A 13,338-nucleotide genomic window follows, 5' to 3' on the forward strand; every position below is an offset into this window, starting at 1 on the left:
ACAATACTTAAACAGCATAAAAGTAAGTTTCACTTTAATAATATAGTAATAAAAGTAACCTTTACTCTAGTATTTAAAAGTAACCTTTAACACAGGAACTGTATTAAAGGGCCGGCATTAGGAAGGTTGAGAACCACGGCTTTAACGGAATCATCAGAGAACAACAACAAAGGAACAATACTTAGCGTCTTTGTATGACTACCTCCACTCAAGCCTTTTGAGATAAGTATCCTCATAACCTTGGTAAAATCTTAGCTAGATAATCATGGAAGATTTGTGGGAAAGAATGTGGCTAAGCAGAGTAGGCCAGCTGTACTGTTTCAGCTTAGCTTCTCAGACTCCATCTTGTAGGCCACTTTTCTGGCTTCAAACCCACCCATAACCTATAAGCACCTCCCCTTCAAGATGTCCTGCCTTTTAGACCAGACCAATGAACATCTCCCGGGTCTTGAGTTATGATTTTACATGTAATTCTTGTCTCCATGAACATATAACACCAACTGTAACCCAGCTGCCCCAGGCACATTTTCTCAGGACCTCTTGCGGCCGGATTATTTGGTCCAGTGGTCACATATATTCGGTTCAGAATAAACCTCTTTAAATTATTTCTACTGAGTTTGGAGTTTTTCCCATTAACAGAGGTTCCAGAATTAAAATGACAGAAAATAACTTTAATCAAGTAGGAGTTGTCCCAAGTGTCAAATGTTAAAAGGTTAAACTCTGGGGTGGCGCCTGTGGCTCAAGGAGTAGGGCACCAGCCCCAAATGCTGGAGGTGGTGGGTTCCAACCCAGCCAAAAACTGCAAAAAAAAAAAAAGTTAAGTTGGGCGGCGCCTGTGGATCAAAAGGGTAGGGCACCAGTCCCATATGCTGGAGGTAGTGGGTTCAAACCTAGCCCTGGCCAAAAAAACAAAACAACAACAACAACAACAACAACAACAACAACAAAACTTAAAAAATAAAAATGTAAATAAAGGTTAAACTCTGTTTGAGCTTTGACTCCTCCCCTGAGCCACTGGATGAATGGCCCTGCCTCAGTTTCATCATCTGCAGAATCAGATCATAATCCCGAGCCATATAGGGGGTGATTATAAAATTCTAGTCCCATGGAGAAGTAAATGCATTGCAAACTGTAGCATGTGGTTCCTGTGTAGTCATGCTTCTGTTCCTCCCTAAAAATCTCATGTGTGTGGCCAAGTACAGAGGAGGTAGGGTGGCCATGACACCCCATGGGCATTCATTTGTGCAAGATGAAACTGGCTGCAGTGGAAGGCTCAGGCTGGCCTCTCTCTGTGGTCCAGCCCTACCCTCAGGGGCTTCTCCCTGGGGCAAAGCAGAAAAGGCCAACAATAGACCAGCTGCATGACCTACTAGCCAGGGCACTGGCAGTAGACTTAGGCCCCTCCCCACAGGCCATGGGAGTAGAAAAGGGGCAGTGGACCCTGCCAGGGAGGATGCTGGAGGGCTTCTCAGAGGAGGCAATGCCAGATTTGGGCTTTAAAGAATGAACGTGATTTTTCCCAATGGTGGAAGCAGGTGCTCAGGACAGAAGAACCTGTGGGAAGCCACATGGGTGTGGCCTTCAGCAATGGCAATGCAGTAAGTATGCAATAAGTACCTGGTATGCATGGAAGCCTGTGTTAATGCTGATGGCACCTAAACGTCAGGTATGGGGCTGCTCCTCTACATGGGTCAACAGGGAAGGTGGGACGGACTGAGGGTGTTGTGGGCAAGCAGCATGTTTGGTTGGTCAGTTTGATCGGTCAGTTTGATCTTGAGTTTCATAGTAGTTGTGACTTTCAGTTTCCTTTTCAGGTTCCCAAGAGTACCCAGGAGCCCAGAGATAAGCCTGGTTATTATGCAAATGCACAGCTAGCAGCTGGATCCAAACAGCTAAGAAGAGCTGGATCTTGTTCTCACTCAGCCAGGAGAGGACTCCTTGGTAAGTTGGGGATGATCCAACCTCCCCCCACCTCCTTACAACAGCTCTGTAAGAAAAGGATTTTTGTCCCCATTTCCTAGATGAGCTCATAGAGGCCCAAGGTTAAGCAGTGGCAGAGCCTGGATTTGCCGCCAGGTTTTGTGTTTGACCTCTCCCTCCTGTCCCTGGGCCCCTGAACAGCAGAGAGGGAAGGGAGGTTCACAAAGACAGGTTCACAGAGCTCCCGGGCTCAGCTCCTGTCCCCACTTCCTGAGACATGCCCAGGTGACTCCAGGAGGAAGGTAGATGTTGGGGGCTCCCATCCCTTTGGGAAATTTGGGGGAACGAAAAGAGGTGGAGGAGGGGAGGTAACTGAGAGCCCAGCCAATTGTCCTGTGGCCTGGCCACCCTGAGGCTGGCCCAAGTGTGCTGCTGCTGAGGCCTGATAGGGGCAAGGGTTTCTGTTGAGATATAAGGAGTGTGGGAAAGGAATTCTCATAATCCTGACAGGAGCACAGCCATTTTAGAAAATCAGGTCAGGGCTCGGCGCCTGAGGCTCAAGTGGCTAAGGTGCCAGCCACATACACCTAAGGTGGCTGGTTGGAATCCAGCCTGGGCCCACCAAACAACAATGATGGCTGCAACCAAGAAATAGCTGGGCGTTGTGGTGGGCACCTGTGGTCCCAGCTACTTGGGAGGCGGAGGCAGGAGACTCACTTGAGCCCAGGAGTTGGAGGTTGCTGTGAGCTGTGATGCCACTGCACTCTACCCAGGGGGATTAGCTTGAGGCTCTGTCTCAAAAAAAAGAAAATCAGGTCAGAAACCAGCAGTTCCCCTCACTCTAGATTCCTGGAGTGCCTCAAGACTAGAGTTCCTAGAAATATCCTACCCATATTCTGGCCCATAATCCTAACCCTAAAGACATGCCCACAATCTTGACCAGGACTAGAGAAGAGCCCAGGAGGTACTTTGGACTCAAGGCCCCTTTCCAGCTCTACTTATAAGGTAATAAAAGCCTTCTGTGACTGTGTGGGAGCAGAGCTTACACCTGGTCAGTCTCCATTCTCCCTTTCCCCTTATTAGAGTCTTTCCTTGTCCCTGGCCTGGCCTCCTCTCCTTTCTTGCAGACCCTCACCCAGGTTCTATGCCAGAACCTCTCAACTTTATCCCTAAAGGAAGAAGAAAGCTTGGACATAGGGGGCCCCAGACCACTTGCCATTGTAGTTATGAAGTTTGAAGGTCACTGAGAATGTGTAAATACCATTCTCAGGATATTGCTTTCCATTACCTAGTGTGTGCTGGGGTGAGGCACTGTTGTGGAGGGATCATTTTTTTTTTTTGAGACAGAGCCTCAAGCTGTCCCCCTGGGCAGAGTGCCGTGGCATTACAGCTCACAGCAATCTCCAACTCCTGGGCCCAAGTGAGTCTCCTGCCTCTGCCTCCCAAGTAGCTGGGACCACAGGCGCCCACCACAACGCCCGGCCATCTTTTGGTTGCAGCCGTCATTGTTGTTTGGCGGGTCCGGGCTGGGGACTCGAACCCGCCACCTTAGGTGTATGTGGCTGGCGCCTTAGCCAGTTGAGCCATAGACGCCGAGCCGGAGGGATCATTTTGGTCTGATGACTCCTTTTAAACCCAGGCTGCCCAGGACTTTTTTTTTTTTTTTTGAGACAGAGTCTCACTATGTTGCCCTCAGTAGAGTGCCATAGCATCATAGCTCACAGCAATCTCAAACTCTTGGGCTTAAGTGATTCTCTTGCCCAGCCTCTCAAGTAGCTGGGACTACAGACGCCCACCACAATGTCCGACTATTTTTTTGTTGCAGTTGTCATTGTTGTTTAGGTGGCCTGGGCTGGGTTCGAACCTGCCATCCTCGGTATATGTGGCTGGTGCCATAACCACTGTGCTACAGGTGCCAGGCCAGCTGCCCAGGATCTTTGAGGAGACAGTTCAGTGGCCTGTCTTAGAAGGGGACAGAATAGGAACTGCCATGGTGTGTGAAGTAAGGAGGAGGAATAGGGTGGCTCACCCTCGGAGCCGAGAGGACAAATTCCTATGCCGGAACCTCTCATCTTTATGGTATGTTGGCCAGGAGAGACAGCAGTGAGGCCAGTCCAGGGACCCCCCCCCCCAGACCCTTATCATGGCCCTCCTTCTGACCACTACTGCACACTGATGAACTAGGACTTGGTAAGTTGGAGAAAGGGGCTCCTCCACCTCCAAGACTACTGCTCCTCCTCTGTTCACTTGATCCTCCAAAAATCCGGTAAGTCAGGATTTCCCCCAGGATCTGGGATCAGTTTCCCCACTCCCCAAACACCTTCCCTTGGGGATGTCTGAGGGACAGGTTTGAGATTCTCTAACCTCCATTTAATGGGTTCCTCCTAGAGACAAAAAGGAACAAGACTTTTCTTTTCTTCTTTTTTTTTTTTTTTTGGTGAGACAGAATCTCATTTTTTTTTTTTTTTTTTTTTGCAGTTTTTGGCCAGGTGCTGGGGGTTTGAACCCACCACCTCCAGCATATGGGGCCGGCGCCCTACTCCTTTGAGCCACAGGTGCCACCCCAGTCTCATTTTTTGCCTTCGGTAGAGTGCCATGGAGTCATAGCTCACAGCAACCTCAAACTCCTGGGCTCAAGCAATTCTCTTGCCTCAGCCTCCCTAGTAGGTGGGATTACAGGCACCCACCACTACGTCTGGCTATTTTTAGAGACGAGGTCTTGCTCTTGCTCAGGCAATCCACCTGCTTCAGCCTCCCAAAGTGCTAGGATTACAGGCATGAGCCACCGCACTCAGCAGGAACAAGACATTTTGTGTGCTTTCAAAGGAGCCACCAGTACAATAAGGAAATGGCCTCCTTCTCCTCGAAGTCCCTGGCAGCAGGGTGTAGGGAACCTGGAGGGAGCTGGACTGGGGACCCAACCCCAGGGGAGGGGCAGCTTCAGAATGATGTTGTCAAGGCAGGACCGTTATTCAGACTTCAACTGGGATCCTTGGTTTTCTTTCTCCTCGTATAAAAGTGTTAATGCTGGAGGGAGGACACACAAGGACATAGGCAGAAACTCAGAAAACTGACAGAACTGTCAAAAAGCACATTAAATCAGAGGAGTAATCTGAGTGAAATCTAAGTCACAGTTTTCTTTGTTTTCTACCAGAAAAAGCTGCTCACAAAGATAGCAAAGCTAAGCGGATGCAATTGCTCAGCTACAGGTGAAGTTGAGGCCGCGCTGTGCTGTCGGAGGCTGGTTGCTTTTAGGTCCAAGTAATGCCTCCCACGGATTCCAGCTAGGCTGTGTCAGAGAGGGTGGGGGGAATCGATACCCCAGGGCCCAGCAGGTCGCTGCAAATAAGGGGGAGGCAGGAGCCCAAAGAACTGCAACACAGCGCCACACCGGGTAAGCGGGAAGGTCAGGGGTCCCAGGCAGGGACTGGGAAGCTAGGAGGGACAAGTAGCTTTGGAGCTGGGCCTCTAAGCACAGGTATTACTCTTACACTGGGAAGCAGAGGAAAAGCTCTTGGTGTCAGGGAGGCTGAGGGTGCAGTGGGGAGATGTTCAGGTACCTGGAACCCAGTACCCCAGTGATTGAGGCAAGAAATGGGGAGGAGGGGAAGCAGCAGGGCATCAGGAGGGCCTGTGTGCTGGGCTGAGGGGTTTGAACTTAACCCTTGTAGGTCATTGCATCTTCCTCTTAACCCTTCCTTTCCTTCCCAAGGGAAGCTGCTTTGCTGAGAATCTCTGTCCTGCTGCCTTGGGAGGCTCAGGCCAGAGCCAATGGGTGAGGTGTTCCCCCTCTGCTGCTCAGCTGGACAGGGCCAGGTAGCTCAGGTGCCACCCGCACTTTCTCAGGCACCCATGGCCTTTCTGGGAATTGACTGACCTGCAGCCTCAGCCCCAGAAGACTGGTCATGTACTAGTCAAGCAGGAGGGCAACACCCTGCTAAGGTTCCCCACAAGGGTCAGTGCCAGGGCAGGAATGATGAAGAAGGGCGGGATCCACGGTGCAGGCTGGGGCCATCCCCGCTCTCCTGCCCTCCCCACTCTCCTGTGCTCAGTGCTGCCTTTTAACCCTTCTGGCTTAGGATTTCAGGAAGGCTGCCCAGCCCTAGGGACTGGGGAGCCCAGCATCCAGCTCCCCATCACACTTGCCCTCCTACAGCAGGAAACCCCCAGAAGCCCTTCAGCAGACTGCCCTGCTGCTTCATTGGTCAGTACTGGGTCCCCCAGTCACCCACTGGATGAGGACTCTGGAAGACACATCCTGGGTGCTTGGTCCCTAAGATGAGTGACAGCAAGCGGGGAGTGGGAGATGGGAGTGGAGACGGTTTGCATGAGAGCTGGTGGATGGAAAAGTATGGGGGTGCCATGGGGACTACTTTGTTGTGACAAACACCGGCAGCTGGAAATGGATGTGCCAGCTGTGGATGTGCCACAGTGGCTTGGAAAGAAAGGGACCTGCGTGGAGTATCCCTATCTTTGGTGGGCCTTCTAGGGGCGCTCACCACTATTTGTTGTTTCCTCTTCAAAGGTTTATCTCTATTGTCAGTGCTCTCCAGCCCCAGGCCACCAGGACACCCCTGTAGTCCTCTGAATGTGTTGAGTTTAGTGTATGTGCTGCCGAAGTGAGCACGAACGTGCTGAGTTTAGTGACGGTGAATACACACCATGGAGCTCCTTGGGCACCTCAGTACGAGGGTGTAGGGTGGAGCCTATTATAGGAGTCGGGCTGGAGTTGGGTGCTGGGCAGGAGGGTCTAAGGAAACACAGCCCACTCTAGATTGGGTGCTGCAGGCAGTGGGGTGAGCCGACCAGAGGGATACTTCCTTATCCGTGGACAGGAAGACCAAGGACAAAGCTGTACTTGGTAAAGAAGTAACAGGCATTTGTTCCTTTTAGTGTTTGGTATTTTGTGGGTGGCACAGAGACCTTGTTTTTGTCTGTGCTTAGGCAAAATTATGAAGTGGCCTTGCCCCATTATGGTCTCAGAACCACCCTTTCTGAGGGATAATCTGCAAGATTATTTATGTCCACAGGAGAATAATGTGACCTTCCTGAGAGTCCATGCCAGCCTCCAAATGTCAGCAGCTGCTCTTTTTTCTTACTCAGTACTTATGAAAAGGCATATAAACAATAAATGACCACTCAAAGTGGTTTTTTTTTTTTTTTTGAGACAGAGTCTCACTATGTTGTCCTGGGTAGAGTGCTATGCTGTCACAGCTCACAGCAACCTCAAACTCTTGGGCTTTAGTGATTCTCTTGCCTCAGCCTCCCATCAAATTGGTTTTGATTTGCATTTTTCTGGTAATTAGAGACAAATGACCATTTTTCGTGTTTGTTGGCCATTCATCTGTCCTCATGAGAAAAGGTTCTGTTCATGTCTTTCTCCCAGTTTTTAATGGGGTTGTTTGCTCTTTTCTTATTGGTTTGCTGGAGTTTTTTGTAAAATCTGGTTATTGCCCTTTGTCATATTTGTAGCATGCAAGTATCTTCTCCTATTCTGAAGGTTGTCTCTTTGCTTTGTGTCCTTAGCTATGCAAAAAAAAAAATTTAACTCAATAAGGTGCCATTTATTTGTTTTTATTGTAGCTACAATTGCAAGTGGGGTCTTCTTCATAAATTCTTTTCCTAGGCCAATAATATTCAGAGTTTTTCCCACACTTTCTTCTGGAGTTTTTATAGTTTCATGGTACAATTTATTTGCATAACAGAGTGGCTTTCAGTAGGAAAACTTTTAAAAATATTGATAACCTCTGACTTAGTCATTCTACTTCCAGAAATAGCCTAAGGAAACAATATCAAAGTTTCAGTGGCTCACACCTCCAATTCTAACACTCTGGGAGGCCAAGACAGGGGGATTGTTTGAGGTCAAGCGTTCAAGATAAGCCTGGGCAACATAGTGAGACCCTTTCTATGCCAAAATAAAAATTAAAAAATTATCTGAGTGTGGTGGTGCACACCTGTAGTCCCAGTTACTCAGGAGACTGAGTAGGGAGGATCACTTGAGCCTAGGAGTTTGAGGTTGCCGTGAACTGGGATTTTGCCACTGTACTTCAGCCTGGGCAACAAAGACTCTGTCTTAGGAAGGGGAAGGAGAAGAGGAAGGGGAAAAGGAAGAAGAGGGGGAGGAAGAGGAAGAGAAGGAAGAGGAAGAATTAGAGGAATGAAAGAGAAAGAAGAGGAGGAAGGGGGGGAGGAAGTAGAGGAGGAGGAGGAGAAGGGGAAACAATCTAAGGCCCAACAGCTAGTGGAGCAGAACAGAGAGGCTGGGCAGCTCCAGGGGCCACAGCAAAGGCTGGGCCCTCTGGCAGGGTCCAGGCTGTGGTGGGATGAAAGGCTCTCCAGCACAGCTCATGTAAACTCACCACGTCAGAGACCTGGGCACAGTGTGCAAGATATGGTTTTGTAATGAGAAGAGTCATCTACGATAAATGTATATACATGAATAAATATTTTTGTGTATTTAAGTGAGTAGAGTAATCCCATTGAAAACATAGGATTTGAATCAGAAAGACTGGCATTGAGTCCTCACTCAAGCACTATTGTGAAAATTCAGGCAAGTTACCTAACTTTCATAATTTCCTCTACTTAGAAATGGAACCACAGGCTCGGCACCTGTAGCTCAAGTGGCTAAGGCACCAGCCATATACACCAGAGCTGGTGGGTTCGAATCCAGCAGCCTGGGCCTGCCAAACAACAACAACTACAACGAAAAAATAGCTGGGCTGTAGTCCCAGCTACTTGGGAGGCAGAGGCAAGAGAATCGCTTAAGCCCAGGAGTTGGAGGTTGCTGTGAGCTGTGATGCTACAGCACTCTATGCAGGGCGACAACTTGAGGCTCTGTCTCAAAAAAGAAAAAAAAGAAAGAAAGAAATGGAGCCCCAATTATATCCATCTCGTGGAGTGTGTGATGATTTACTGAGGGACACGTAAGGAGCACTGCACATCATGGACACTCAATAAATGTTAGATTAGGGAACACCAGTGCTCCCAGCCCCAGGTAACTGTCGGAACATTCGCTGTTCTACTTTTTTCTGTGCATAGATTCTGTTGTTTCTATAATTATCAGATGGGTGTCTCCTCATACCCCAACAGGACGAGAAGACTACCTTGGGTGGGGGCAGAGGAAGCTGCAGTGAAGTAACTCTCTTTTTTTTTTTTTTTGAGACAGAGCCTCAAGCTGTCCCCCCTGGGTAGAGTGCTGTGGCATCACAGCTCACAGCAACCTCCAACTCCTGGGCTCAAGCGAGTCTCCTGCCTCCGCCTCCCAAGTAGCTGGGACCACAGGCGCCCGCCACAACGCCCGGCTATTTTTTGGTTGCAGCCATCATTGTTGTTTGGCGGGTCCGGGCTGGGGATTCGAACCCACCACCTTAGGTGTACGTGGCTGGCGCCTTAGCCGGTTGAGCTATAGGCGCCGAGCCGTAACTCTCTTTAAATAGCAGCTGGCAGAGCCAGAGACAGAAGCACGTTGGGTTAAGTCCGTTTTGGCATTTGCTGCCACCCCAGCGGGAATTGCCGAAGACCTGGCCCTTCGTCCCTCGCTCTTGCCACAGCTGGCTCACATTTCCTCCTAAAATTTGTTTTCTCTTCCCCAAGGGTGAAGCAGAACCTTCCAGCCTGGGCACACACTGGGGAGCTGTAAGGAGAACTCTCAGAGACAGCACTGCTGGCACCATGGCCTGCCCAGGTAGTCACGCTTCCTCCTCTCTGGCTACCCATGACCTGGAACAGAGGGTGGCACCTCCCAGGCTGAGTTAACTGGCAGAGGAATCAAGAACTGAGAAAGAGGTTGATGAGTGTGCCCGAGCCCGGGACAGACCGAGCAGAGTCTCCCCACCAGGGGTCTGAGGGTCATCACTGTCCTGGCCCTGTTCTCAGGGACATCCTTTCAGAAGTGGAGGACAGCAGGAGTAGGCAGTGGGGGAGGAGAGAAAGGGACAAAAGGTCAGGGACTGGAGGGGAGCGTAGGCAGAACAGCAACCCTGACCTTTCACCTCCCTGACAGCTGCTCCCAGCTGACCCTGGGGCGTTACCCACAGCAACTGGGTCCCTCCTGCTCTTGTCCTGTGGCCAGCCCAACTGCTCTGAGTGACTCAGAGGGAGGATTCGCTCAAAATGTCTCCCTGGGGGCGGCGCCTGTGGCTCAAAGGAATAGGGTACAGCCCCATATGCTGGAGGCCGGGTGTTCAAACCCAGCCCTGGGCTAAAACTACAAAAACAAAAACAAAATGTCCCCCTGATGTCAGATCCCATCTGTGTTACCTGGAGCGCATATCCTCAGCAATGACATGGGACTAATATTCCCCGTGTTGTTATAAGGATCAAATATAACCTGTGTACATGGCCTGCCCCACAGAAGTCCAGTGTTGGTTCTCCCCTTCACTGGGAACCTGTTCATTGCAGGTGGAAGTTCCTCCCCCACCCCCCCCCAGCTGTGTTTAGGGCCCTTGCTATGCTGACAGCCCTAAGCACCTGCTCCCCAGGTATGACTGCCTCAGGCAGGGACCGATTCTAACTCTCTCAAATACCCCTTGTAAAAGAAAAATCTAAGGGATCAGGAAAGGTTAACGTTTTGTTTTGTTTTTTAAGAGACAGAGTCTCACTCTATCGCCCTAGGTAGAGTGCCATGGAGTCACAGCTCACAGCAACCTCCAACTCCTGGGCTTAGGCGATTCTCTTGCCTCAGCTTCCCAAGTACTGAAATGTTAAAGTTTTTACTTGAGTCAGAAGCAATTCATGAATTGGGAAACCCTAGACCCAGAAAATATGTTGGGTATAACAGTGACAGGGCTCTCGAGGCAGGTATTTAGAGGGCGTGGATGGAATAAGGAAATTATTTGATTGATTGCAGGTATAGAATTGCCTTTTTTGGTTCACGTTGCTGGAAAGTTCCTGGTTACATAGCCACCTGATAGTTAGCAGCCCAGGACTGGCTAACGTTAAGTTTTGTTTCTAACACAAACATTCATCACGAATGACCCAAGTTATGTTTCACATATGTTTGCAGTTTAAGCAAGGTTAAAGCTGTTTTAGTTGGTTTTCTTCAGCCAGGAATTTCTTGGGCCTGGTCTCTATTTTAATTTTGCTTTAACACCCCGCAGAGACACCCCCTCCATCAAAAAATATGTAGAATTAGTGCGGTAGGTTCCCTCCATCCAAGCCCTATTTTCCCTCCTCCTCTTAGCGAAGAAGGAAAAAGGAAAAAAAAAGCCTCCACCCATCCTAATCAACTCTAAGCTCATTTCCCTATGGCCTGTTTTTTCAGGGCTTTCTTTTCCTCACTGAATTGCCTTGAGAACAAAGCCAAGTCTTCTCAGGAGCCACCCCAAGATAGGAAGGGAGATTGGGAGTTTTGTTTTAATTTCAGAATATTATGGGGATACAAAGGGTATAGATCCGTGGTTCTCAACCTTCCTAATTGCCGTGTTGTTACAAATGGAAAAAAGGGGTTGAGACCCACAGGTTGAGAACCGCTGGTATAGATGTTTGGGTTACATTAGTTGTTTTTGTACAGTTTGAGTCGAAGTAATAATCGTGCCCATCGCCCGGATAGTGGGCTTTGTACCTGCTAGGTGGAATTTTTCCCCTCCCCTCCTGACCCTTCTTGCTTGCTTTTTGTTGAGTTTTATTAAGACATGCATGAATAGCCGGGCGTTGTGGCGGGCGCCTGTGGTCCCAGCTACTTGTGAGACAGAGGCAGGAGACTCGCTTGAGCCCAGGAGTTGGAGGTTGCTGTGAGCTGTGATGTCACAGCACTCTATCCAGGGGGACAGCTTGAGGCTCTGTCTCAAAAAACAAAATCTTCTGTTTAATTCTTTCTTTCTTTTTTTTTTTTTTGAGACAGAGCCTCAAGCTGTCCCCCTGGATAGAGTGCTATGGCATCACAGCTCACAGCAACCTCCAACTCCTGGGCTCAAGCGAGTCTCCTACCACAGCCTCCCAAGTAGCTGGGACCACAGGCACCCACCACAACGCTCAGTTATTTTTTGGTTGCAGCCGTCATTGTTGTTTGGCGGCCCGGGCTGGATTCAAACCTGCTACGTTAGGTGTATGTGGCTGGCACCTTAGCCACTTGAGCCACAGACACCGAGCCTGTTTAATTCTTTCATTATCGCATTCATTTAGTTCTCCTCTGACCTTAGTCATGTCTTTTCTTCCTCTAGGTTTGGGATTGGTTTGATCTTTCTTTTCTAATTCCTTGAGATGATTCATTAGATTGTTGATGTGTGATCGGTCTGGTTTGTTGTTTGCTTTTTTTTTTTTTAATGTAGGCATTTAAAGCTATCAATTTTCCTCTTAGGACTGCTTTTGCTGAATCTCACAGATTTTGATAACTTGGGTGCCCTTCATCATTAGTTCAAAAAACCTTACGATTTCTACCTTAATTTCCTCCTAGACCCAACAGTTATTTAACAGTAGATTTTGTAAATTTCCATGACTTTGTGTAGAATTAAGTATTTCTGTTAGAGTCAGTTTCTAATTTTATTCCACTGTGCTCTGAGAAGATACATGGTATAATTTCTATTTTGTTGAACTCATTGAGAAATTTTTTGTGGCCTAAGATGTGATCAATCTTTGAGAATGTTCTGTGTGTGCTGCTGAGCAGAACATATATTTAGTAGTTTTTTTAGTAGAATGTTCTATAAACATCTGTTAGGCCCATTTTCTCTATAGTCTCATTTAAGTGCTATATTTCTTTATTTTCTATTTGGAGAATGTGTCCAGTTCTGTCAGTGAGGTGTTGAAGTCCCTAGGTATTATGATGTTGCTGTTCATGACTTGTTTAGATCTAGTAGGGCGTTTGATTTAGCAATCTGGGTGCACCTGTGTTACATTCATAAATATTTAGAATTGTTAGGTCTTCTTTTTGAATTATTCCCTTTACCATTATATAGTGACCATCTTTGTCTTCTTTAAATTTTGTTGCTTTGTAGTCTATGTTATGTGAGAATGGCTACACGAGCTTTCTTTCGATTTGCATTCACATGGAATATTGTTTTCTATCCTTTCACTTTGAGTCTGAATGAATCCTCTCATATTAGATGCATTTCCTAGAGGTAGCATGTAGTTGGCTTATATATTTTTTTCCATTCAGCCAGCCTACATCTTTTTTTTTTTTTTTTTGGCCAGGGCTGGGTTTGAACCTGCCACCTCTGGCATATGGGGCCAGTGCCCTACCCTTGTGAGCCACAGGTGCCACCCACAGCCTACATCTTTTGAGAGGAGAGTTTAACCCATTCATATTTATTGAAAGAATTGACAAGTGGGGTAGATTTCTGTTCATCCTGTTAAGTAGAACTTTAATGCTTTGCTTTACCTCTTAAGCTATTGTGATATCTGGGCTCTGATATCTGGGCACTTGTATAATTTTACACTGGTGGCTGTCTATTGTGCTGATCAGTACATAGTGCAGATCCAAGT

At 48.1% G+C, this 13,338-nt stretch overlaps 1 protein-coding gene across 3 annotated transcripts in view; it reads left to right on the top strand.

The window, feature by feature from the left end:
• Nucleotides 1-1,811: 1,811 nt before the first annotated feature.
• The window catches only part of LOC100954873 (apolipoprotein L3), a 17,669-nt gene continuing 6,142 nt past the window's right edge, over nucleotides 1,812-13,338 (top strand). The window contains exons 1-3 of one of the 3 annotated variants that reach the window (XM_023509315.1): nucleotides 1,812-1,941; nucleotides 2,864-2,925; nucleotides 9,514-9,604. In XM_023509315.1, the coding sequence (XP_023365083.1) occupies nucleotides 9,592-9,604 (13 nt within the window). In that variant the 5' untranslated portion in view covers nucleotides 1,812-1,941; nucleotides 2,864-2,925; nucleotides 9,514-9,591. Of the gene's footprint in view, nucleotides 1,942-1,990; nucleotides 2,223-2,863; nucleotides 2,926-4,123; nucleotides 4,187-9,513; nucleotides 9,605-13,338 lie in introns of those variants that run through there. The other 2 variants (XM_012814136.2, XM_023509316.1) reach the window with 2 other exon arrangements.

Source organism: Otolemur garnettii, unplaced genomic scaffold (assembly GCF_000181295.1).
Source record: "Otolemur garnettii isolate 467f Iridium unplaced genomic scaffold, OtoGar3 scaffold00007, whole genome shotgun sequence".
Taxonomy (NCBI): Eukaryota; Metazoa; Chordata; class Mammalia; order Primates; family Galagidae; genus Otolemur; species Otolemur garnettii.